Source organism: Dermacentor andersoni, chromosome 3 (assembly GCF_023375885.2).
Source record: "Dermacentor andersoni chromosome 3, qqDerAnde1_hic_scaffold, whole genome shotgun sequence".
NCBI lineage: Eukaryota > Metazoa > Arthropoda > Arachnida > Ixodida > Ixodidae > Dermacentor > Dermacentor andersoni.
Window position 1 is genome coordinate 29,777,709 of NC_092816.1, and position 27,743 is coordinate 29,805,451.

At 46.1% G+C, this 27,743-nt stretch overlaps 1 protein-coding gene across 2 annotated transcripts; it reads left to right on the top strand.

Moving 5' to 3' along the window:
- LOC126518197 (uncharacterized) lies at positions 1-25,904 on the top strand. Of its 2 annotated transcripts, none has more exons than XM_050168044.3 (6): positions 1-215; positions 14,354-14,720; positions 16,195-16,242; positions 17,972-18,105; positions 19,951-20,240; positions 22,003-25,904. In XM_050168044.3, the coding sequence occupies exons 2-6, from the start codon at positions 14,459-14,461 to the stop codon at positions 22,445-22,447; spliced, it is 1,179 nt and encodes a 392-aa protein (XP_050024001.2). In that variant the 5' UTR covers positions 1-215; positions 14,354-14,458; the 3' UTR covers positions 22,448-25,904. The 2 variants fall into 2 exon arrangements, with proteins under 2 accessions (XP_050024001.2, XP_054921090.2); XM_055065115.2 differs by lacking the exon at positions 1-215 and adding an exon at positions 9,469-9,568.
- The last annotated feature ends 1,839 nt before the right edge of the window (positions 25,905-27,743 follow it).

Here is a 27,743-nt window from a genome sequence, read left to right on the forward strand (position 1 = left end):
ACCTCCTCCCATCCACCGCGCTCGCAGCGGACTCCGCGCTATTCACCGTTAGCCTCGGGATTTTCACAGCGCTGAAAATGATCCGTTTTCTAAAGAGACATCACATCTAATGCATTCACAACATAGGAAGGTCGTCAGACGGGACCATAACCCGGGCTTCGAGCGCATATGGTCGAAGGTGCAGACAATATTCCTTTCGCCACAGGGGACAAAAGGTGAGCCCACTCATCTCGATTTCCGTGTGCGGTCTAACGAACCATGTAGTCTTGGCACCGGAGGCTGGCCAGTGGTCCGTAAAGCACGGACATCGGCTATTTTCGGTACATTATCGATCACATTAGTAAGAGAAGCCGCTACACCTCAGCGTGTATTCCGGTTCGCAGTTGATCAGCGCTGGATGTACACAACTGCATAAACCCAGTGGTGTCGTTCGGTGACTGTGTTTTGCAGCCGCGACTGCGAAATGGCCCCATACTTGGACTCAAATTCTACTAGGTATAACGGAATCAGGTGCTTTGTAACCAGTGTCGAATTGAAAAGGCGTCGTAACTTGTCTGGCCGACAGCCAACTGTCGCTGCAGTCATACAGCACGATACACTTTGAGCAGTCTGTTACCGGCACGCCAGCTGTGTTGACCTTTGCGCATTGCAGTGCTTCGGGTGTCTCGTCGAATGGCAATGCATAATGAAAAATTGGATTTGCAACTCGAAGACGATTCACAAGTGCGGCAAAATGTACTGTCTTTTGAGAAATTGTTCGGGCCGCTATAGGCTCCGCCTACAATCCAGTAAACGGGGTTTTACACAATACAAAGAAGATAGCATATTTCAGTTTATGTATGGTGTGCTCCGGCCGTACTATGGGGGCAGGATATAGACGTAATTGGTGCTCCAAGGCACTGCGAGGTACTGTTCTTTTTTCCTCGTTTATAGTTTTCTTATTTTATTTAGGCATGAATAGCAGGATCACAACCGTAAACCCTCGTTCCGTGTGCCACGTGATTGCTTCAGGATGGAGCAGAAGCGACATGCCGCGCAAAAAGCGGGGTCGTTTCTTGCTTATGTGCTATTGACCCCTCCATGTTTGCACGTGCGCTTAGTAGTTGGCTCCCTCGCTTGACACTGCGAACCGGCAATCTTTCTGTCCGTTTAGTTATCTGTTGCAGGAAACGGTATCTCTAAGATAATTTAGGGGAGGCAGCTGTGCAGCAAACATAAATAGCTAGCATTCCTCTGAGTCCGTACTGTATGTACGTGAGGTGACACACGCAGAGAGGTGACTAAATCGACAATGCCAATCTAGTCACATGTGGGGATAGCTTACACCCGTTGAGAATGCTCGCAAATCATTCCGATTTCTCTCCCTATTCACTTGCGCTTAGATTGTTAATTGATTGCATTGTTTGTGCATGTGTGTGTGTGAGTCGCGTACTCTACTTTTCTTTTCTTTCATTCCTTCTTTCTCTTCTTTCTGCATGCAGCATAGCCCAGATCTGCTATGCATGCGTGCTGTGAACTACGATAATACGTATTATACGAGGACGAGTAGATCTAGCTTCCTGCTGCTCACATTGTTTTTTTTTTTCTCCCTAGGAGGGCAGCTTTATGACACAGAAAAAAAGAACTTATAAGCCTGAATGCAGCCCTGCATTGTTGGGGGTAGTCCGGAAAGGCTCTGTAATGAGACATCTCTGCCTCACTTTTCCGTAACTGTAGTACGCTGTTCATCCGTGGCACTGGAACGCCCGTGCGAAAGAACCCCATAGCGACGCATACCGGCAACCACACGGACCATGCTTCCGACGCGCATTTCCATCTTTGCGTCGCCGTGACTAATGCCGCCATGCGAGATGAACGGCGTTCCACCTAGCTGTCACGTGCAGCGGCAACCACGCCATGCATACAAAAATTATGGGGTTTTACGTGCCAAAACCACTTTCTGATAATGAGGCACGCCGTAATGGAGGACACCGAAAATTTCGACCACCTGGGGTTCTTTAACGTGCACCTAAATCTAAGCACACGGGTGTTTTCGCCCCGATCGAAATGCGGCCGCCGTGGCCGGGATTCGATCCGGCGACCTCGTGCTCAGCAGCCCAGCACCATAGCCGCTGAGCAACCACGGCGGGTACACCATGCATATAGGCCGTGTTTTGTAATATGCAACCCCCAGTGCAGCACTTTATGGAATTGAATGCCGCAGTGGCCCAGTAAATGTTCCGTGGCCCTCTTTTACTGATAAGCAATTCAACCTGGCCCAATAAACGACGTCAAAATCCGTGACGTCACCTCGTGTTCGTACCGGAACTTCAAGGCGGCCTTGCCACCAGTCATTCATCTTTTTCTTTAATCTTTGGTGTGTTACGCTTACCAATATTTTTCTGGTGGTAATGAGGGCTTGGTTTCGTTGAAGCATCATTTGCTTCAACCCGTGGCGTAAAACAGGCGTATCGGCGCGGGGGTTGTCGCGCGAAATTCAAGAGCGCACACTGGCACCTCATTTTCTTCGCGAGTGATCGACCCTTTTCAAATCTTATACACGAAAACAGACTGTCTAAGCAATGCTTTGCCAGTATGGGCTGATTGTAGAGTCGCTGTTTACGTCCATTCATCTACGTATCATATAGCAATCTCGCCCTCACCGATACAGTATGCACGTTCGTATTTTTCGGCATACGCACACTATGAGAGTATACTTCGTCAAAAGTGCTGGACACGAATGGCTTTTAAGGTGTACTAATATAACATTTCCGACTCGTTTTATCTTATTTTTTCATTTATTTTAGGAAAAGGTCCAGACTTTATTTAGCTATAGAAAAACGCTTACAGGTGTCGGAACACATAAAAAATTAACTATATTACTTGCTTCTACGAACCAGTTTCAGCTCTATCTCAAGAGGGGTACGTGCAATGAAGTCCTGATACATTATCTCGCTTCGTTCCAGACAGAAACACGCACTGCACTTTTTTTCCTTTTTTTTCTTTTTTTGAGTAACGTCATCATATTATCTGGACTTAATGTAACACGACGTTTGAAAATTTTGCTGTGTTTGGAGACCAAATTCGAGACCAAATTTAATATAAGATTAAAACACCTTGTAAGTGCTTCCCAACCTTCATACTTGCTAAATGTCATCCTTTTGCGCCTCAGAATACGTGCCAGTTGCTCCTCCAAGGATGGCACGGGTACGGCTGCGCTCGCTATGGAGCGTTGGCCAACACTTCCTTGGCTCTTGGTGCGCGTGTACGAAGCCATGCATGGCGCCTTTGACGTCACGCGAACTCCGTCGTCGCCGGGATATTTCCTTTTGTCCAGACCTCGTGAATCACCCAAAGGCCGCACCGAGTAATCCCGCTGCGGCCGCCGGGGCCCCCCGCCTTAGTCGGTGACGCGCATGCGGCCAGGCGTCACCGCGTTTTCCAACCCCGTCGGCAAAGCGCGACGCGTCGTGTCGGCGGCGACAGTATACCGTCCCCTTCGTTCGATGGCTTTGCATGACGCGCGACGACGCTGCATGTTCCAGCCGGGGGGAAACGCCTGCAACGGCACGTGTAGCGCAAGCACCGTGTGCCGCGACGACGCGATCGATGCGGACGCACGCGAAGCCGGAAAACCGAAGTCCTGTTTGCGCAACGCGATCTCACCATACACGCCACAACGAGGACGGCCGCGACGAAGTATGCTTTTTGTTGTTGTTGTTGTTGTCGCGTTGCCGGGAGCTGCAGCATTACCGTCGCTTGCTCCTTCCGCGTGTACTGTCATTAGGAATAAACGCCGAAGAGAGGGATGCGTGCCAAGGACGACTCGCATATAGGGACCGACATCGAGTTGCATCAACGGAGAAAATGACGCGAGTTGTGCGAGATCGCGTTTTATCCGAGTAGTCACCAGGTTTCGGCATCGCAAACAGGCAGGTAGATCGCGTGGGGACACTCGCGTCTGCAAAACAGCTGAAATTTCAAACAGAAGCTCGCGCGCCCTTCCTTCCGAAGGGAACCCCGCTTTCTGTCGGAGAGTCAAGGTCACAGGCACACATTCGCCTACGTAAAACACACTGCCTGCAACGTCAGCGATTATGGCAGCGGGCCTTCGTAAATTGTCCAATGAGGCATGTGCAATGTCGTCACTGTGAGGGCCTCGCCGGGCGGAGAGAGGAAGAAAAGAAGGAGGGTAAAAAATAAAGGCAGGTGGGCCTAATGTCGGGAACGCGACGCAGTTCCTGGGCTCCGGTATGGCAGAAGGCAGGTAATTAATGTCAGTTGCTGAAGTCAGTCCAGCAAACGGGGGAGGGCGTCCACGTTTGCAGTAAAGCTCGCCTCCTGGTAGTATAAGCAACGCGACATTTCTGTTTCTCCCACTTCCTCTAATAATAAGCCAATTTGATAAATTATTGCAGTAGGACGCTCCTTAAACGGCGTCTACACACACACACACACACACACACACACACACGCACACGCACACGCACACACACACACACACACACACGCGCACGCGCACGCACAAGCACAAGCACGCACACGCGCACGCGCACGCACAAGCACAAGCACACACAAGCACACACACGCACACACGCGCACGCGCACGCACAAGCACACACACGCACAAGCACACGCACAAGCACACACACGCACACGCACGCACGCACAAAAAGATGCTTATGCTAGAACTGTGCGTAAGAGCCGATGCCAACTAATCGTGACGTCAGACATATCATTAAAGAAGGTGATCAGCCAATGGCAAACGGTACTTACAAACGAAACGCTTTGCGAATGAACTTGTGAACGCACTTAAGCGTAATGTTTGTCTTTAGTGTTTTTAAATACTACCGGTAGCTCAATAAATGTTTATTTGCGCCTTGCTTTCCTGCAAGAATCGTGCCGATAAAAGAAAATTCGACCGCTGGTTTTTAAGGTCCGTAAATCTGCATCGAAAACGTAACTGGCTAATTTGTAAGCAAATTTGCCAGTTTTGCCAAAATAGCATTAGTTTACACATTCATGTTTTTTTTTTTTGCAACGTATTCGAAAATTAATGTTGCGATAAAGAGGGGCGTACACTTTCATCTTTTTACATACCCTAATTGACGCAGTTCACATCTCTGTCACACATGGTATTATTGCGAAGCTATGAAATCCTGTAAAGCTTCTGTCTTGATTTAGTTGAATGTTTACAGCTTTCGACAACCCTCTTAATTAATGTCTACTTTTGTGCTTTCCTTTTTGATGGCGTAAATAAAATAGCTTATACCATTACGACTTTATGCACGTATGTATATATATATATATATATATATATATATATATATATATATATATATATATATATATATATATATATATATATATATATATATATATATAGTGCTAGGGCAACGAGCCTAATTTTTTACGTTTCCTAGCCGGCGGAATTGAACTTCCTGGTAAACGTCAACAAGCCCACCCAAAACTAGAAATAGGCTCAATAGGTGCAGAGATAAACGATCATGATATAGCGAGCTTGCTCTCAACCAGATGAGGTTCCGAGTGGCTGAGCTACAATAATGGCTCGAAAGCGGGTGACAGGAAAGCGCAAATGGCTACACTACTCTTCCTCCTCCCCTTCCATGAATTGTTACCCTTGCGCCAGGTTCATCTCGTTGGCGCGAACTGGGGTAGGCGTATTCCGCTAATGGCCCCTCCGCAGTCTTTAACATGTACAAGCCGCCCAATTAGCTGCCCTTTAAACGGCGATGTTTTTTTTTTTTCGGTTGGTAAAAATAGACTCTACGCAAAGAGCAACCCGAGATCAGTTTAGACTGGTAGAATATTTTTTCACCACTCTGTATTTATTGATTTGGCGGGAAAAAAAGTTGAATACTTACGAAATTAAAGGAAAGCTTTATTATTATTTTTTTTTACTTCGCGCCGTATAATTGGCACCGCTACTTGAGTGTGGCGTCAAGAATTTCACAGCTTTATTTTTTATATCTGTGGCCGGAACTTGCTAGGTTGATTCCTCGGTTTCTTTATGACGCAATGCAGTTCTTCTTTTCCGATAATATAAACCGAGTAGCCGCCATCAGGATCCATGCCGTCACGGCAGCCTCGCGCTAGAACCTAAATTTGGCGCCGCCACCTTGCTAGCGTTTTAAGATATTTCATCCGGCTTACAAAACCTCCTGTCCCGCTAATAGTAGCCTTATATGTTGTTACAGAAGTAGAGCTTACCAATGCAGTTGAACATGGTAATCTTCTTTACAGCGTCCGCTTATGTTATCGACGGATTACCGTCTCTTTTTTTTTTACTTTTCACTCTGGAGAGCTGTAGTAGCTTGCACACGATCGGGGAGTGTTGTCGGATAAACTGCCTGCGGTGGGTAACATGTTACTCGCTCCAACAAATCGGCTGAAGAAGGGAAAGGCTCGCACCTGTACCTTTAGTTCCTCTGCGTTTTTTTTTTTCTGTAGGGGAGACGTACAAGAGAAAGAGAAACAACTGAACTTGAATACTGGCATAGCGAGATAACTGAATTCTTGCGTCGACATTTGTTTAATTTTTCTATAGATCTTATCTGCTCCTCTCTTCATGTTTAAGCACTTAAACTAATCTGCCATATCCTCTGGAAGAAGATAGATTATAGGGTTTTACGTGCCAAAACCACTTTCTGATTATGAGGCACGCCGTAGTGGAGGACTCCGGAAATTTTGACCACCTGGGGGTTCTTTAACGTGCACCTAAATCTAAGTACACGGGTGTTTTCGCATTTCGCCCCCATCGAAATGTGGCCGCCGTGGCCGGGAATCGATCCCGCGACCTCGTGCTCAGCAGCCCAACACCATAGCCACTGAGCAACCACGGCGGGTACCTCTGGAATAAAGGCTGCTCTCTCAGTTTCTATTGCAGCAGTACACCGAGTTCTAGCACAAGTGTAACTATAAGCTTTAGAAAACGTGGCAGGAGTGCAAGGTTAGGACTTACTATTTTAGCGTATACGCGTACATCAACTATCTGTCTTAAAAGATGTTTGTGCTTGCCGTTTGATGTCTGACTTGGCGTTGTGTGTAAGGAAAATTGCGGGGCGATACATTTTCTTATGATCGTACTTGTAAACAAAGAAAACCGCCAATACACCCTTTCTCATCTCTTTTTGACCTCTCACACCCCCCGTTTTTCGTTTCCTCCTACAAAGAAAGGCTTGTGCATTTGTTCGCTCCTTATTTTATTTGTTTTCACTCCAGAAACGACCGCCAAACATGAACCATTATTATCAGCTCATGCAGTGTGCCCGCTTCCTTGTGCAATTCAGTCGAAGCAGCTGGTCTCAGCTCGCGTGCCGACACGTTTTTCTATCCTTCCCTTTATCCCTCTACCGGGTTCCTTTATATCCGGGTTACACCTGATTCGGGATCGCGCCCACAGGAAGTAAATATAGCCGAGTTGCCAGGCGACCGCCAAAGTGGCACCGCCCATAGAAATAGAGGGTCACGAGCGGAATGTCAAAAGAAACCCGAAACGAGCGACAGAGAAACACGACCAGGGAACCCTGCCCATTGCGCTTGGACGGATCGTTAACGTTTTCTTCTTTTCTATCTTGCTTCCTGCACGCGGCTTGCCGAAAGATACTTGTTGTTGGTATTGGTGCGTAGCGCCATTCGACAGGTATGCAAAAAAAAAGAAAGAAGATGCTAAAGCACGCAGTTGATCTACAGTCGAGGCATCTACGCAGTGGGTGCCAACGTGTAAAGGTCTGTATTCCGCCAGTGACCCCATCTGGCTTGCGCGGGAACTAAGATTACTATCTTTGCGTTTGAACAGCGTTCTGACCTCGGTTTCTAAGCTCGGTTAGCTTGCCACTAGCTAAAGGAAATACGTTTTTCTCAAATAGGAATTCACATGTCTGCAAGCCAGAGCTGATCGACAGCAGTGGGACGGCATACCGACATTATGTAATTAGGGTATTATCCGTTGACATGCACATTACCTACTTTGTTATTCTCTGTCCCTTTGTCAACCGTGAACTCTTAAGACGTTATGATCTATACTGATTCTGCCTTTCATCCCTTTACAATATTCCTCGGTGTACTGAACAAGTGTATACGTACTCCTCAGGACTTTAAAATTTGCGGATTATGTCTACTTTTGATGCCTCTATTACATCTATACCACAGAGGGCATTACGCACCAATAGCAGTAGTCAACGAGCTATGGAAAGAAGAAGAATGGGTGTAACGTTAAGGGATAAGAACAGAGCAGATTGGGTGAGGGAACAAACGCGGTTTAATGGCATCTTAGTTGAAATTAAGGAAAGGAAATGAGCATGGGCAGGACATGTAATGAGGAGGGAAGATAACCGATGGTCTTTAAGGGTTACGGACTGGATTCCAAGGGAAGGAAAGCGTAGCAGGGGGCGGCAGAAAGTTAGGTGGGCGGATGAGATTAAGAAGTTTGCAGGGACGACATGGCCACAATTAGTACATGACCGGGGTATTTGGAGAAGTATGGGAGAGGCCTTTGCCCTGCAGTGGACGTAACCAGGCTGATGATAATGATGATGAGCAGTAGTCCACCACTAAAATAACACAACGACGGCAGGCCGATGCACGAAGCACGGGAATAAGCACCTCACGTATTTTGTCATTGGACTGCCTCCGAAAAAGGCCCACCTGGAGTTTGCATCGATATCGCTAACGAAGGCCCGGTGACTGTCCTCTACAATGCTATCGGTTTAAAAGCACATATTGACAACACGTAAAGCAAGCGCGTTGTCATGACATTTCAGACATCTTGAGCGCTTGTGAGAAAAATAAACACCTCGGAAGAGCTCACAAAAGGCTACGTTATACGAAATACGCTTGTCTTCAACTGGTTTTACTGCTTTGAACAGTACACACCAATAAGTCGAGCCGAAACACACTGAAGCACGCGTTACATGGCGCGTGTGACCGAACTGCTTGTCACACTCGTGTGGCATATACATATACAGCATCTGGCACAAAGATTCGGATCTTCCTTTCAGTCGTTTTTTTAATGCGTTTGCATTATGAGTGGTAAAGTGGCAAGATGTGTATGTTAAGTGTGGGAAACTGGTCAATTACCGCGCTAAATCTTCACCACATTTATTTATTGATTGTTATTTTTTACACCGAAATAAGCACAATGTTGCCACAATTGCTGGGCTGCTTTCAAAATAAGTAGTCCACCTTTCTGCGTAACGCCTTCACGGAGCTCTTTCTTCTCGCCATTCTTCGAAACAGTCACAATAGCGCTCCTACGCTTTGTCTCTCACACAGTGTAGTCTTACGTAAGTTTGAAAGATAAGAGTAATACGCTTATTTGCGCTACGTCGCCCAGTAAGCCCTTCAAAGAAACGGCCTCGGGCATTCTGCGCATAGCTTTGTATTTGTTATCCGCTTATCACACACCGGTATCTTTCGCCGACGCCACTAAACGGTGACCTGGACTCGCGGATACCAATGCACCTAGATTGTGGGCAGTACGGCTGCTAGTATTGAAGGAGCGAGTAATTCATTGCGCCCGAATTCTCTTGGAGCCAAAGTGGGAATTAAGGGCCGACTCCGGAATTCGGTACGTAATCTGATTACTCTTGCTGCACATGTGCGAAAACATTGCCTGTCGCTGAAGGATTTTGGCAAGCGGTTCGAGTTGATGAGCTGAGCGATAATATGCACGCGGAATACTGAACGAATAATGTAAAATAGTGCTCCAAAACAGACGTGCCGTATAATAAGGCCTGGCCTTCCTCTTCGTCACGTCTGTACTGTGTATTCTCGAGAGGTGCACGAATAGCGGTTTTTGAGGCCGTATCGAATGCAGATCAAATAGTGCGAGAAGCGAATCGAATCAAATATCGAACATTTTTTTAATAGTTTCCGAATAACGTACTGGTCTTCTAGCCATAATTATCAATTTTTCACACCCTGGCTACACAGGGTGTGAAAAAAAAAATCACGAAGGCTGCAGGATGAGGAACAACGAAGCTGGTTGTTCGCAAACCCGGTACTCTTCATAGCACACAGTGTCATGCAATGTAATATAAAGTTTAGAAATGCATCCTTGCAAGCCTATTATTGTCTATTGTCTTAATGCTAGCATACTATTTGTGACAGAGCTACAGACGGCCAGCAGACGTCCAGACTACAGAACAGTTTTTCACTAGTTCATGTGGTCGTGCCAAAGGGCGCCACTGTTGTATCAAGTAGGTTGCAATGAAATGTATTCATATTTATTACGACAAGAGGGCACAGGTGCTGTACTTATAACTAGTACCAAACAATACCCATTGCCAATGTGGTGTGTAAATAACATTTTATTGCGATACATTGTTTTTAGCGGGTAAAGTCTGGCAGTCTGAGCGACGTAGCCGGCTCTATAGCACGTTGTGTACTGTGAAGTGCGTGAAGGTTACCGCATTGTTTTACTTAAATTTCATGTTTGATCTTGTATAGCCTACAACCTGAACTATTCGAAAGGTATTCGGATTTTCAAAAGCTTCCAATACCCCAATCGAGTACCTTAATCAAATAAGTGACTGTTCGATTCGAGGACCGAATCAGACAGACCGATATTCGGTTCATTCTTTGAAAGTTTCGAATATTCGCACATACCCAGTGTTCTCTCTACTTCCGCGCTGTTTTGCGTTATTACACTATCCCGTGATGAGGTCTACTCGCACTCTTTTTTCTTGGGGTACAATTAGCGGGTGGGAGAATAAAAGAGATTGAGAACAAAAACAAGTGAAATGCAGGGAGGTTAAGTAAAGAATAACCCGGTTTGTAACCCACACAACAGAAAGGGAACTTAAAGAAAACGGAAAAGAGATAGATTGGTATCGAAACCGAAATCGGCACGCAAAAGTGAGACCTCACACATTGCAAGGCATCACATGTCTACTGCACATTATCGGTCAACATTACATTGCAGAAGACCACATTCCTTGCCTGCATCAGTGCGTAAGCAATGTCTGATTAAAGCAGCAACTCTCTTGCTCCGATGTTCGATCAGTTAAAAGATCTATGGATGGCAGTGCATTTGTGTGTGGAATCAATATTGCAGGAATAGTCGTTCCCATGCTCGCGTCTGTCTGCGTTAACTTCCAAGCGCACGTAACAACGGCAGTTGTCGTTAATCTAATATCACCCTTCATGCCAGTTGCATTTGTACACGTATATAGGAAACACAACCAACGAACATCTGCAACTCAAAAGGTACGCGCACCCGGTGCTGAAAAAATCATTTTGAGAAACAAGTGGCTAATTTACGCTTGAACTCTCTAGCTTTTCTTTTTTTCGCGTGCACTGGGACGAATTAAGGTCATGCTAAGTACCAGAAGAAACGGTTTGTTTGTCACAATGAAGCCCCGCTTCCTGAATCCCAATGAACAAAGGTGAGAGCGCTGCAGTAGATATATGAATTGCACTATACTTTCGCGAACGCGCTTTTTCATTACGAAACGCAGGTCCGCTTGTCGTACAATCGCGAGACTAGCGACTGTCTGGGCCACGTATAGGCCGGGGGTCGGGGAACCGGAGCGCATCCGCGGGACCCAGCTCGACGCTGTCCGAAACCCTGGCCGACGCATTCGTTCAAATGGGCGGCATTTAGGGCAGGTCGCGACGTGCGCGAAACGAACCGGTGCGAGCCGTGTTGGCTGTGTAGCGCAAATACGCACGCACGTGTGGTGGCTCTTTCTTTCGTTCTTTCTTTCTTTCTTTCTTTCTTGCTTTCCTTCTTTCTTTGTGTGTATTTTTCCTTTTTATTGCCGTTTTCGGGAGCGAAACGAACAGGGTCGCACTCGGCCTTGGTCTTCGTGTACGTGGGCCGGAACCGATGTAGCTGCATGTTTGTAGCCGTAGGTCATCATGGGGAAAGGCGCAGCTTCAAGCATGGGTTTGGCTCAACACCCGTGCTGGCCATGCGCAGCGCTCGAAGGCATTAAGCGACCTGACCCATTTCTTACCCCATTCTTTCTCCTCTAGTCCGCGTAGTCAAGTTATTATTCTTTCTTAACAGAAAACGGTGTGTAATATGGCTTGACTGCTGAGCGAAATTGAAAAAGCAACTAATGAAAAGCAAGAACGCAACAAAAGCATACTAAAAAAGCTTGTTTCTTTATTTGTATTTGCTCGTTTAAAAATGCTTTTGTGGCAATGTTGGTTTCTTTCTGTTATTTTCTTGCTCCTAATGGTAAGCAGCATTGCGTGACTGAAAGGAGTATTCAGGTACTTTATAAGTACAGAGCATGCGTTTGTACACTCTTATGTGTCTTCCGTACGGGGGAAGCTTAACCAAATGCCGAGTCAGCGAACAAGTGCTTCGTGCCTAGGTTGACAGAAAGATGATGTGTACTATAATGAATGAAACAATAAATTGAAATTGTATTCCAACCACGAAATAAAGGAAACAAATAGTAATGGAAAGCGCTACCCAAATACCTACAACATTGCTATTATTGCACAGAAAGAAAGGGGGTAGTGGAACAATAAGAAGGCTAGCTAGAGAGGTGTGTGTGTGTGTGTGTGTGTGTGTGTGTGTGTGTGTGTGTGTGTGTGTGTGTGTGTGCGTGTGCGTGTGTGCGTGTGCGTGTGTGCGTGTGCGTGTGCGTGCGCGCGTGTGTGTGTGTGTGTGTGTGTGTGTGTGTGTGTGTGTGTGTGTGTGTGTGTGTGTGTGTGTGTGTGTGCTCACGCTTGCTTCATTTTTTCAAATCAAATGAAAATAAAGGAAGCACGGAAATTACGACTTTCCGCGCTGCAACTGTCTACCTGCCTCTGCCGAAATTGAATGGTGGTCAGCAGTGGTGGTGACGTTGAGGTCGAGGGGGAAGAAACGGACAAGGAAATAGGATTGGAAAAGGTGCCATTTAACTTTTATTTTAGAGCGCAGCTCTTAAGCGCTCGTTCCTGTGACGAGCACAGGCGTCCTCCGCCTAACCGAGCGAATGAGCACAGCGAAGGATAAAAGAGCGAACGTGGAGCGCAGCTGGGGATGAAAGACGGCGATAGCAAAGAAAGCGCGAGGAGGAAAGCGGAGGAGGAGGGTACAGCGGAACCATGAGGTGGAACGCGGAGGAAGTGGGTATGATGAAAGCGTGAGAAGAAAATCGTACTGCAGCGCAAGACGGGCTCTGCGGTGACGACGGCTACGAGACGTCTCCAAAGTAGCGCGCGTCGTCTGTTCACCGATGACGCCACTGATACCATATACGTACACAAAGCACTGCATGAGCAGAGGTCTTTCTGCGGCGGCTGCTGTCAATCGCGCCCACACTTCACCCACGCCCTCTCTCTTGTAATTTCCAGATTAGTGATGCAGTCGTGCCACACTTCGCTTCGTTTGCAACGTGCCACACGAGACAGATTGTCCGCACCAGCCAGTAAATCGTGAAATGAAAACACCTACAGAACTGCTCTCAAATTTTGATTTAGGAAGTGTTGTAATCGCCGGTGAATTTTTTTTCTTTAAAAAAACATAATTCGCATCCGGAGCAGCATGCGGAGAATTCTCAGAAAACCACTTTGGTTTGTTTTGTGCTTCCTCCCGCACAGATCCTGTCCAAGCACAATATGCTGCTTAGCTTCGGGGATCTGAATAGAACTGAGCCGTTCAGCATGACGTGGGCGATGGCCTTATGACGAGTTCGTCAGCTAGAGTTCGTCAGCTAGGGTTGCGGTGGAGACTTGTTGGTATGCCATCCTGAAGTGCTAGCTTATTGCGAAGACGAGGGCGAGAGGAGAGCACATGAACACATAACGCCGCGTATGTGTGCTTATGCGCTCTTCTAGTGTGCTCGGTTTGCCTGCTGTAAAGAGGAGAGAGAGAGAGAGAGAGAGAGAGAGGAGTGATAAGGAGAGCACAGGGAGGTTAGTCAGCTTTGCTAAGCCCGGTTGGCTACCGCAAACTGGCGAAAAGGACTGAGAGATGAGTAGGAGGACGGAACGAAGATGTTCGCAACACGCACGCACACACACATATCTAGGTTTTAACCCGAACAAGGTTTCTGATGCGAATTTGAGTATCTTGTGCAGGACAAAAATTTGCGTTGCTCTATTTTCATTTTTTTTTTTTGCTCTGCTGTAATACATAGACCTTATTCACTTCATACCTCTATCAGGCAACTTGTACTTTCGAAATTTACCAGGTATTGAGGTTATTTCACTTTAACTTGCTAATGTCTTTCTGAGCGCTCGTTTTGCCACATTTACGGTGGATCCTCCAGAGTGCATGGGATACGCGGTTTCACCTAAGAACCACCAACCGATCAACACTGAAACGTTTATCGTTCAGTTTTTCAAGATAGCGTGTTTCTCTTTGTTTTCCCCTCTTTCCGCCTCTGTTTCCCTGACGACCCGGCAGACGCGGCGGCTATGAGGAATAAAGGCCACACAAGAAGACACCCCTGCTGACGTGTGACCGCGAGGCGAGGCGGCAACGGAGGCGGCGGTCGGCGCACGCTGACGAATGTGCGCCGCGCCGAGCGTGGTCACGAGCCGAGATGGCTGCAGCACTGCGAGCTCCAAGTCGGCGGCTCGACGGAGCCCCGGCGACGAGGAAGAGGCCGCTGTCTACCGGCTACCGGCGGTGGTCGTCGAGAGCGACCCCAAGAGACTACAGGCGCAGCTTCGCTCTGCGCGCAGCGACCTGGTGTTCTTGCAGACCCAGCATCGGCTCACGCTCAGAGGTCTGCACGCCGAGATCGCCAAGCTCCAGAAGACCGTCAAAGGTGCGTGGTCCATTATTTACCCTGGGTTTTCTTGCAGACCGCGGTGCACTTTCCGGACTGTGTGAGTCTGTGGTAATGCACCGTGTGTCTTTTTGGAAACTATTTCTGAACATGCTCCATCTTCCTTGTTACTGCTTGTGGCTGGGTTCACACTTGGTTATGGTATGGTACGGTAAAACTTTATTGAAGACCTACAGATCGTGAGTCATCATGAAGTGGGCCGCTCCCACGTGGGAACCGGAAGGCCAAGCCTCTCGGCTACATCATGGGCCTGCTGGGCTGCCTAGAGTTATGGTGTAAAACAATCGAAATGATGTGAAGAAAGGACAGGGTAGAGCGCCTCGCAACTAATATCACGTGGAGCTATTAACGTTTTGTTTCGGCAAGCTGCCAGCGCCTGCAACCGTTTATGCTCACGAAGTAATCTTCGTGAATATGAACGTTCCACCCTGAATAAACTTAAGTCCGAGTGGCGCTCTTTCGGGCCAGGTCATCGCTTTGAATTGTTTCGCTGTTCTTACATCATAACATACTAGAACATCATCCCCACTGATCATCGGCGCGGAAGGCACTAAAGGCACTTTTGTGCTTTGTGAGAACGCCTGGTTTTGTGCGAGCGTCTTTGACTCTGTAGTGCTGTTCGTGCATGTCTATCTACCCCCATCTCTCTTTCAATCCCTTCTTTCTATTCCCCTTCTCCCTTCCCCCAGCGCAGGTTAGCCAAGCGGTTTCTTGACTGGTTAACATACCTGCCCTCCTTTTATCTTTCTCTTTTTCTCTCTCGACACTTATTTTCACTAGCGGCATTTAGTGAGCCTGTCAAGCCTTGACGTACGTTTCAGTGTCCTTTGAATGGTTAAATGTTTTTTTCTTGAGTACTGTGACTGCGAATATGGACAAGCTTGAGAATGAGCGATAGAGAATAAATTTACTGAAAGTTGCAACACAGTGCGTGCCCGCTCAAAAAGAAAGAAAGAAAGGGTAGGAGGCCTAGTTGTCTAAGAAGGCCTAAATGCTTAATTTGTTCGCTTAATAAAAGCTTACTATGACTCCTACCTCTTACCATGTCGTCGTAGGAGTCCTCTAGCTTCTCCAGCTACTCCAAGCTTGAAATATGAGGCCTACGATAAGCAAATTGAACAAAGAACCCGCTGACATAAAGTATCGTCAGTCACGAAGGGATCTATCATCACCCAATTTTTACTGCTAAGGCTGTGCACGCAGTCAGCTTTTTACTTTCTGGGTGGGCTCGTTCCTTGTGTGCCTAGAAGAAGAAGCCATAGTTCATTCGGTTGCATCACTGCTTGCACTGGGTCATTCTTCTGGTGCTATTACGAACGCTAAAAGCAGCCGTGGATGTTTACAACGCTAAATTTACACACACATTTACACAAAAAAAAAGCTATCACTGATTTTATGTCGTTCTTCTTTCCTTCCTTATTTCCCCTTGAATCTATTTCCTCATTTCCCTCAGAAATGCAGTTCGCTCTGTTTAACAACGGGATAACACTAGTGGACGAAGGTAAGCCGGTGCTTTCATTTGGTCAATCTTTAATTACGAGTAAAAAACCGTTGCGAGTATGTGTATCATACTGTATCGTTTACATAGCTTGCACGGAAAATCGTTTTATAGTGAGTTTAATGAAGTGCTTGCAACAATAACACACGACATCCTTTGAGAATTAGCTCAATGTATTCAAAGCTAACAAAACCGGAGTTTAAAATTTTTTTCATGAGTGTACCAAAATGATTTCAAATAAACTGTCATTCTACGTATTTAAACGGAAGGCTTCGTTGGCTAGCTATCGTAATCCTAATCATTTGATTTCTTTTTTGTACTGCATGACTATATGTTCCTCTGGCTGGGGGCTTCTAAACATGATAAGATTTTAATTTAGACAAAGACCGATGTTTATTATTTTTTTACCTTCGCACGCTTGTTTAGTCGATGTTTCATGTTATTTCTATACTTGTCGTGTAAGGGAATTATGTTAACTAATATTTTTTTATGTTTTGCGAGAACTCAATTGTCCTCGTGCCATTTTTTTGTTTACCGTGTCATGAAGCATTTGTGCACGCACATTGTGAGGACGTGCACAGTGCTTAGTTATATTTACCCCTCCACACACAAGCATGCTTTTGGAGGGATTTAGATTTGAAATATTTGCACGTAAACAGAAATTTAAGAGCGGTCGATGAACCGTTTAGTGGAATCTCGTGTCATTTTCTTCGATTTCATTGCTTCTTCTCCTTTCCTCTTGTTTTGTTCTAGTCTGTTGCATTTCTTATTGTTTGGTTTGGTTCTCTGCCTATGTGCTAAGCTTTTCTAACAAGTGCCGTAGTTTTCAAACAGAGCGCGTGGGATTTACCTGTGCGTACCTAGAAATCTTCCTTCTTTTTTTCTCTTGTTGGTCTCTTTAAATGTTTTTAACTAGCTAAGGTCAGCTATTGTTTTGGATTACCTGGATGTTTATTTAGTACCTGCCAGTATGTAATTTCATTTCATCTTCCTGAAGATCCCCGAGGAGGGTATTAAGTAAAAGTGGGTTTAACGAAAAGGTTTAACCATCAAAAGGATTAACCGTGACTTATCAACTGTACGCTTTACATGAAGCTCGGTGAGCCGTTAAGCTATGTCGACTTCCAGTCATTTCATCTTGCCATCAGACTTGGCAAGTAAGCAACAAATAACCGTCGTCGACATTTGCCATGTACAGGAATTTCGGAATTGCCCCTTCGGCAATCTGTTGAACTTCACCGCAATACACCAGCGTAACTCGAAGGGTGACATTAAAGATGATATTTAAAAAGCATGGTCGAGTATCAACAAGTTTCAAATAGCAACGTAAAGAGGGCACTTCCTTCTAATAACATGCGCATTTGTGTCACTCGACATTTAGTGCTGCTTTATATCCGTATTTGGTCAGTACCAAAACACTGCTATAACGCAGCACTAGGTGTCGACTGACTCAAATGCGCATGTTATTAGAAGAAAGTACCCCGACGACGTTGCTAACAACAACAACAAAAAAAACTCGTTGAAATTACGTCGATCTACTGAAATATCATTTTTGCAAGTGCTGTCCATTGAGTTACGCTAGTGTGTTGCGGCGAAGTTCGACAAATTGCCCAAGGGTAAGTGTCTAGAATTCCTTGGTATGAATGGGGGTGCGCTCTCGCATAATACGACTTGCATTGTAGGAAATGGGTGGTCGAGTACTCGTGCGTAACCTTCAGACGTTGCCACGCAGCCTCGTACGAAGCGAAGATTGCGCAGCTTGAGGAAGACCTGGACAAGTGGTGCTGCCACTGTCGCTTCCTCAGCTCACAGCTGGAGCAGGCCAACAACGCCCTAGTTTCGCTCAACCAGCGGCTGCAAGTGCAAGTGCGTGCCATATCTAATATCTCATAGCCTGCAATATTTTTACCTGAGGAAATACGCTTGAATTGCCTTCAAAAAAGTACATTTATCTGTGGGTAGCGCTTGCAAATTTTCTTTCACGCCATTTGATACCCCTTGGTGAAATTTACGGGCTCCTTTCGAAAAACCTAAACGGGTGTCTGGAATGAAAGAATGCCTTACTATCCGCACATTTTTTGTACCGTACAATGCTTTAAGTGACAGGCCATTCATGTTACATCTTATTGCATGCCTTTAAAGCGGTCAGCATAGCAGAAATTACGACGGTAATTTTTGCACGTCAGTGGATGCAGCCTCGTGTGTTTCTTGAAGTAGTTCACCCCTGTTGGAAACTCCGTATACAGGGCGTTAGGTTTTTAGTTGTAGATGATCATTATTGAAATAAAACATCCGCTTCCCAAATAAATACAATAAAATAATGATGATTGACGTTTCTGGGTCCATATGAGTCCTTTGTTCACTGTGTAGTTGAAGAACTATAGTAGTGGCTTACGTAATTGTTTCAATGGTGTCCTTTCCTCGCCAGATGGGTTTTCCTCCAACACTGGGCCATAGTTATAGATGGCCACAGACCGACATGTTTTTGTCGGACGACAACACATGATGTCAAAATCAGGTTTTCTGCGTAAGCATCCCGTTCGGATGATTATCCTAATCATCACCCAGGACCTAGAGCAAGTCAGGCGAATAGCCAGGCTAACAACTTCAGCATATCATTAAAACCTGTTTCTCTATCTCTCTCTCGTTCGGATTTAGAAGCTCAGATACGGTATGCTGCTAAATCGCATGATCAAGCTCGAAGGGTCTAAAATGATTTCCGTTGATGAAGTCGAGAGCTTGAAGAAATGTCGTGTAGTCGGGAACAATTACTATGAAATAGACTTCGAGCTAGCTTCAATATTATTAAAATCTTACTGTTTCGGCACACTCAAGGAATAAAAAAAGCCTTGCAAGCTCCAGAGTTGTAGTGTTTTAACTTTAAACGTTTCATAATCCTTAATCTTGGCCGGCGTCTGTCCCGTTCCATCATGATTGCGTTGAACATAGAAAGTCGATACCAAGGGACTTTACGTTGAGTTTGACATGTGCTTGCGATGCTTTCTTTGCTATTCTGCAAACATAGTGCCCGACTCTATACACGAAGCGAGAGGTCTGACAAGACAAGTATCATGCCTGGCTCCGCAGTTCCTTGAGAATGCGGGCTGGCGATGGTAATTTAATAGCTCGAAGTCGTACTAACTTAGCGGGAGAAACCCGAAAACGTTACATAGTGCAGCACTACTAAATAACGATGGCCAGTTAAACAGGACATTCCCTAAAATGCGGCGCGCAGTACTAGTGAATCAGTCATGATATGTTGATAAGGGTCCAATGGCATACACGCGTATTCGAAAATATGGCGGACATAAGATGTGTGCAGCAGTTCTTTTACGCTTTCCTTGCATGCGTTTTGTTTTTCTTGATTTCGGCGTGTAAAACAACATACTGCGTATTTTCGATTTTTTTTCTTAACAAAGAAAGGAAGAGCTAATATACGACTTCCAAGACATAAACTGTGCGTGTTCCCGAAATTTCACGTGGAGAAATATTTTTCAAAATTTTCATATCCGCGAAATTGCTCTTTTCTTCTATTCGGAATCGTGTTGTATCGCGCACTTTCACGGTGGGGGTTATAACTTATATAACCTATTATAACTTATAACTTATTATATTATAACTTATAACTTCTAAGCAGACGCACCCGATTGATTCGTTAAGCGGTTAGCGTCTGAATCTTCGAAGGTAAGACGCTATCAACTTCGCTCGCAGGACTGGCAGCACCAGGCGGAGCTGTCGGAGAAGAACTCCATCATCGCCAACCTGCAGAGAGAACTCGAGTGGAAATGTCGCACGCTGGCCGAACTGGAGATGGCCACGCGAGCACGAGGGACGAGGAGGATGTCCGGTCCAGCGGGACCTTTCGCCGCTTCGATGACGTCGTCGTCGTCGCTGGTGGAACCTTGCGAGCCGGTGCGTACGCCGTCCCAGAGGAGCCTTGCGGCTGGAGCGTCTGGGAAGTCGTCTGCTGCTTCGACTTCGGCGCGCAAGAGCAGCTATAGGTACGAACGTGGTCTGATAGCAAATTATTAACGTTAATCACTCACTTGTGTCTATTTGTGCATTTTTGTCCGGTGCAACAATTATTCGCCGCTTGAGAGGGAGGCAGATCACTGTGTGCTGTTAAAACTCTCTGGCTAACCTGGAAAAGCGAAGGCATTATATATGCTATTACTCTCGCTTTTTTTTCATTTATGAAGGGATTGCATATCCTTATACTCGAGTAAAACTCCTATGAAAAAGAAAGCAGCATGAGACCCACGGAATACATTAATAAAGTTTTCTTTTAGGTAAGATGTAGAAGGTAAGCCGGCCACTCAATTGTTTATTAGGGCTTATTCTTGTTTACACTTCGTCTCACTGACTCTTGGTAATGTAATAAAAGCTGCCGCTGACGTTAGTTAGCAAAAGCGAAAGAGGCTTGCGTGATGGCCCGTTGTTCGTAGCCAGTGCCATTACACGCGTAGACATGTAGAATTTTCGGAAATTCTCAATACCTTGAAAAAAATGACGCTTTTCTTTTCAAACACAATTGGAAATAAACTACATTCGATGCTCACCACTGCAAATATTGGTAGCACTGTGATTGTGCACGCTACTGGTACACAATCACTGTCAATATATTTTAATCGCTTGGCTAAAAATACAAGAGTAAGTGGATCTGCCACAGTCAGCGCCGAAAAAAACTGTACACTAGAAAGTCGGCATGCACGTCGCAATTTTCATGCACAGGCTACGCCGACGTTGTGTGATGGAGACGCAACAGGTCTGTTTATTCGAAACAGGGTACGTTACACGGCGTAATTTCTATTTCCCCAATTTGTCCCTATAGTCTGCGAAAAAAAGTTTTAAAGTTGAAGTTGTTATTTTGGGTAGTCGAAGTTATTGTTTAAGTGCTCAAGAAACAACAAAGAAAATGTTGCTTTTCCACAATATTAATTTTGACCATTCGCATATGTGCCTATGCGACACGAAATATGTGTGCAAGTCTCAAGGAAGAAGTAGCGGCAGACAGCTGTGTACAATCCTTTATTAATTAATTCCTCAGGACACGGGGTGGTTCTGTTTCCCGACTAGTTTATGAAACCCATAGGTTTCCAAGCACTGTATATGACTTTCGTGAGGCGTAGTATGGACCGAAAACAAAAAGGCGACAAATAATACACCACATTCATGTATGTACATTTTGTCACGTGGCTTACTCTGAAGCTTTCGCCTTCTGTGTCCTGTTATATATACTCGTCCCTCGTTGTATTTGTTATGGTAGCTTCGTTCACATGATACCGATAAAGTAGGGTTGATTCACGCTAGCCGGACGAAAAACCGGTCGTCGGTTTCCTGTAACTTCTAGACAGTCAGGCCGAGCCAGCGTCGAGACGAGTTCGGTCTACTCGCCTGTAACGGGTGGGTCGACTCACCCAATTAGCTTGGTAACATGCATGCAAGCATGGTCTGGCAGACCTGGGTCAATTCAACTTCTCACTTGAGCGGCTGGTGTCGAGCTCACGAGAACTAAGCTATCGAGCTCCCATTTTCCCAGTAAACACCAGCAATGTTGCAATTTCCAACATTTCATTTTTAAAGAAACGTTCATGCCCTGAATTGAAAGTTCTCCCCCTAGAGTCACTTTATCTTTTTTTTCTTCATTGCAACTAACCTTATCGCTTTCGCTGCAGCGATTACCGAGGAAAGCAATTTAACCGCTGCTATAGCTTCCCATCTCGAGACCGAGTTTACCACTCTCCCTACGTTCAACGATCGCAGGCTACCCGTAATCGTGCGTGACCGGCCTCCTAACGACGACGACGACGACGACGTGGCTCCCCAGTCGTCGCAGTCGAGCGCGACAACTTCGAGGAGCGTCACGCCCCGCAGGCACACCGGCGCTCGGGCGGCGTCGGCCAAGTGCCTGCCAGTCGCCGGCGCTTCCTCTTCTTCCTCGGCCAAGAAGAAGTCGGACCAGCAGGCGGGAGCGCGAGGCGCCGCCGAGTCGGATCGCCGGCGCGCCCAGCTGCGGCTGCCGCCCCTGGTGGACCCGATGCGCGCGCTGGCGTTCCCGGCCCGCTCGCTGGTGCACCACCAGCTGACGGCGGTGCACTGCGACTCCGGCCTGAGCACCGACGAGGAGCTGTCCATCGACCGCGTGCCGTCGCCCGAGCTTAAGCCCAAGAAGATGGGGGGCAGGGTGCTCGAAGTGTCCACCAAGTGATGCCCGTTCTCCGATAGACAATTTCTAAGGAACCACTTCTACACCTTCGCGTTTGTTGGGCTCGCTGTGCATGTGGAAAACTCGATAACTGTATTCTGACACGGGATGTTACGGTATTAGGAACTGTCGAAAGAATCGTTCAAGCAGCGTAAACCAGCGTGTTGACTTGACGTCGAAGGGTGTAACATTAGCTAATTGCTCGTCCGGAGGGACGAGTTATTTTCGAAACACCGCGCATGTCTGCCAAAACTGAAGCTCGTTCGCAGTGCGGCACGGGAAAAGTCTTCGTTTAATGTGGCCTTCCATATTATACGTCAGTTGAAGTTTCGACGAAGATTTTGTCACACGCCGGCGTTCGTGTGCAATAGGATGCACCGCCTCCAAGCCTAAGATGGCGGCCCACGTTCGCGCATTGTGATAATGTGATATAAACATCGTGTGTATTACACGGGCTAATGTCGCCGCTGCCCAGCTGTTTGATCGGACAGTGATGTCGGAGTGCACGCACAATTAACGTGGGCTGACTCTAGAGGATACCTTTAATGATAAGCTGGAACTACACTTTCGGGCATCTTGTCATCAGACTCCGAGTGGTCAATGCACGGCACTCCAGTTAGCGCTTTACTATAGGGAGATTTACATGAAGCTGAATGCATAAAATACTGTTACATTTACGTTCCACTTAAAAACAAGCATGGCTGAAAAGCTTCCTATTACCTTTCGTTTTTGCTGATTTCATAGATGCAAACAGGTCTACCCACTGCGGTGGCTGGGGGGCTGCGGCATTCTACTACTGAATAAGAGGTCGCGGGATCGATTAGAACCCGCGAGGCCCGCCTTCCGATGGGTTCGCACATAATGCGAAAACGTTCGTGTTCGGTGCTTTAATTGATTCACGCTTACTGAATCCCATGCAGTCAAAATTACCCCTGAGCCCCACCATCACAGCTTCTCTCGTTACCCATGTGTTTTCTTGGGACGTAAAACCCCATCATTATATCAACCAACAAACCAATCTGCTAGTCAAGGAGCTCAATGAACTCAGCGTGCTACGTACTTTGTTTCGTTTTCAAAACTGTCCCGTTGAATTCGCCTCGTTTCACAAGAATAAGGAGCAGCCGGGACGCCACAAACCGGAGATGGAATATAGAACCTGGTGCTGATAGCACGCTATTAAAGAATGCCGTCATAACCGCCGTGTATATGTGTGCTCTTCTAGCATGAGTGTACATTGAATTTCGCGCCCCATAATGCAAGAGGCATGATTTTTGTTCGCCTCATTCACTTTGTGAACCTCACACAATATCTTCGGGAGTACCAGAAGCAGTGACCTGGTCAACACTCGTGTGAGAAATTCGTCACTGTTCATTGATCTAATTCTCGTTTTCATACGTAATTCTTTGTTGGATATGTTGTTCTCATGTGCGAAGGAATAGGTAGCGCTATAGCATCTATCTTCGTAACACATTAAAGGGTCTTTGTAGGATCGTTTAATGGCCGTAGGGCTCTCCTTGATTTACCCTCGCGCTGTCACTCATCCTATCATTATTGCGAACTGGTTCGATCAGGGCTAGTGAAGCACGTGCACGTTAAGCACGTTAAAGTGTAATTGACACGCCGCTATGCGGTGCTCTTTTAGGCCATTTTCTAGGGGTGTGCGAATGTTCGAAACTTTCGAATAACGAATCTAATAGTGTCCTGTTCGATCCGATCTTGGAATAGTTTTCGAATATTTCGAAATGCCAACTGTACGCAAGAAAACAAAAAATCGGAGCGAAGGTACGATAAATTTCAGCTCCGCGGGCATAGACAGGAGTATAATTGCGTAGCGGCGCAGGCTGCGTTGTTCACATAGCCAGACTTTAACGGCTGTAGAGCGATCATTTGCAGTGCAAAGAGTCCTGTGCAAAGAAAACAAATTGCCTATTTGTTCCTAATGCTCTATTTGTGCTTTTAATAGGGAACGCTTCATAACGGCCAGTACAGTGACAGAATTTTGCTAGCGTTATGAATATTAGAGTGTGAACGACGTTTTATATATTAATTATCAAAACATATTTGCAATATTCGATAATTATTCGAAAAGTAGTTGATATTCGACTCCATTCAGTTCGCTCCTGGCACTATCTGATTTGCATTATACTCAGTCTCAAAGCTTACTGTTTGCACGCCCCTACTACTTTTTATTTTGCTAATCATCCGACGAGCACGCTCCGATGAACCGTCCAAGCAAACATGCCAATCAGGGCTTTCATATTCAATCACGGGATTAGAGCGCGTCCTGACGTCATATTATAGCCATCTATACGCCCGAACAGTGGACTAGGGTAACGTAAACCGAGAACGGCAACGTTGCAAGACCCGAACCGTGAAGACAGCATAGGTGGCAGAGGTTCGGCTTCACCGTTGGCACGAGCACTCTGCCTCACACTGACCTTGCGCAGTTGACAAATTCCGAACGTGTGTGGTGTGTCGCGAGCGCAGTTTACACCGGAGAAAGTGGTTGCGAAGTTACAAGTTCTTGCCATGGTGGTATTTTAATGGGCGACATAGCGAGCAGCCGTTTACGGCGTCATTATGGGTGTTGAAGCACAAGTCGTGCATTTTCCTTCTGGGCTCTTGCCTTGTTGCCACCTGAGCAACGAACTTAGTTGTAAATATTGTTGTGTGAAGTTCTTGTGGTCCCTTTGCAATCATATGTATTCGAACAAGATTCGTCGGAAGAGAAAAAATGATATACATAATGAGTATAAAGGCAAATATGCACACGGCAACGGCATGAAGGCGTGGTGACGCTGCCACCACTTTTGGTGTAGTTTTGTTTGATATGAACGTTTCATAGCGCAGTATAGCCAAGGTGCGCTCATCTCCACTGAGTCACGACATTGCATGAGTTTGTCAGCGCAGCTAGGGCAATCAGAAACAAGTTTTATTGCCGTGGGTTTTTCTGGAAAGTCAAGGTGAATACGTTCGGAAACGCATTCTAAAAAGAGTTTTACTGGTGGATACCTTCTACACTTTCTCTTTCGATTTGCACCCTTGCTGCATCGCTGCTAGGCTTTTTCCACACCACGAGTCGATGTAAGTGAGGCGTCTACGTGCGTTTCAGATGGTACATATGGTAAATGCAGTACCAGAGGAAGAAACAGCGATGTGGCTTCTGTACACAAAGGATCGGTCTAGTGCCATATACCGTGTATGTCGACAGTCCTAGAAACACAGTGTGCTTGACTGCATAGACGCAGTCTTTTGTGGCGAATGACAACTTGCAGAGAAGAAAACGTGTTACAGTTGGTGTCATGATTTGTTCATCTAATGAGAGACATGCTGATGCAGTCACCTGTTTCTATTTTTTCTATTCTCTTTAAGCCTGAGTGAAACGCCAAATAACAAAAAATATAAGAAAACCTTTGTTAGGTCGGTATGACAATGAAATTAAAGAGCTGTGAAACTCGGATGGGCATTGTCGTTCATTAATATTATTCTGCTATATTATTGCTTAACATCTGCGGGGGTGGGTACCTGAGTGTTTTAAATGTTCGAGATTCGTCACAAAACCTCGCGAACTAAACACAAAGGAACATATGTTCGCTACTGGCATCCGGTGGAAGCAGCATGCTGGTCAGCCATTGAAAAAAAAGTGAAAAACAGATTGGGGCAAACGCACACAGGCGCTATGTCTGTCGCCTTCTAGTCTAGGGTTTTGTCTGTTCGCGCGGTTAAACGTTCAGTGTGACCAAGAACAAATAGCCCAGCGAAATGCCGCAAGCGAAATGCACAGATGCGACGAACGATAGAGCCACCATGATTGATTTGCAGTGAGAGAAGGAGCTAGAACGGTCGACTCCCGTTAATTCAAACTTTGTTAATTCGACTTCTCGATTTACTTGAACGCACATGAAAGCCCCATTATAGAAAGCATACATTGATATGCGAGAAAAGCTTGCATAGTTCGAACGCAAAAGCAGGTCACGTCAATCCCTACCAGCGCGCAATCATGCGCGCAACTGTTGCTGAAAGCATGAAAACACGTACAAAAAAAAATCAGCAGATGGCGCTAATGGTTTCCTGGGGAATGGCAGCAACCTATCCTGCAGTGATAATGACGACTGACACTGTGCCCTGCCCGATATTTTTTTTTTTTTGCAATTTTTACCACCTCAACCCTGACGACAGTGTTGAGGTCTATGGGCTACTGACTGACGACTACATGTATAGTAATTGTAATATTGCGTTGATGTAATCTGTCGGTGATGACAGGCTACTTCAAGCAATAAAAACATGTGAATCCGTTCAATTTGCCACGGTTTGTTAATCCGACCATTCGGATAATCCGGCCGAAAGTTGCGGTCCCGCAAGGTTCACATTAACGGGAGTCCACTGTAGCGTGATTGCGTTGAACACACAAAACCAGTGGGATAGACCAAGAGTCGTAGAATCTATAGCTTAACTTATCCTCTGCTTCAGCTTGTTTCCGGCCACAAGGAGGAACTAAAGATTAATCCTCCCCGCTAAACCGACTCACGACAGTACTACAGTTGGCATGCCGTTCAACTGCTGAGCTATAGGTCAGGGGTTCGATCCCGGCTGAGGCGACAGCATCCTTATTTGGGCGGAATGCAGACGCGCTCGTGCACTTAGATTTTGGTCCACGTTAAATAATCCCAGGGGGTCCTATTAACCCGGAGTCCCCCACTATATCGCAGTTTTGAGTATATTGCAGTACATTGCAATCATATTGCAGTTTCGGCAAGTAAAACCACAGAATTTAATTTATAATTGCTGCACAGAGAGTAAATCGATCCCTTTCTTGCCTCCTTGTATTAGGAACAAACAACTTGTCTGACACTCGAACAGACGTGTTTCTGCCTCCATGACCAGCTCTTCAGGTGCCGTTCTCATTGCGGCTAGAAAAACTACAATGAAATTCGAGCTGACACGCATGACAACACCAACAGAGGCAGAGCTTGCTGCCTTGCGTGCTGCCGTCAAATAGCTCCCGCAAGAGACACCTCAGAAATTGGTCATTTTTTGCCACTCTAATGCAGCACTTCTGAGTCTGCATTTTGCCCTATATTACAGGACTCATGAGCTGCTGACGTAGAACATAAGAGATCACCATCAAACTATCATTAAAGGGCAGGAAATTATATTTCAGTAGTTACTTGGACACACCGGCATTGCTGGTAATGACCTCGCCGACGAAGCCGCCCGGTCTGCCCACCTAGAAGCCCGACCAGTTCCAATCCCCTTATCCAGAACCAACGCTGCAAGAAAGCTTAATATCGTGACTAAA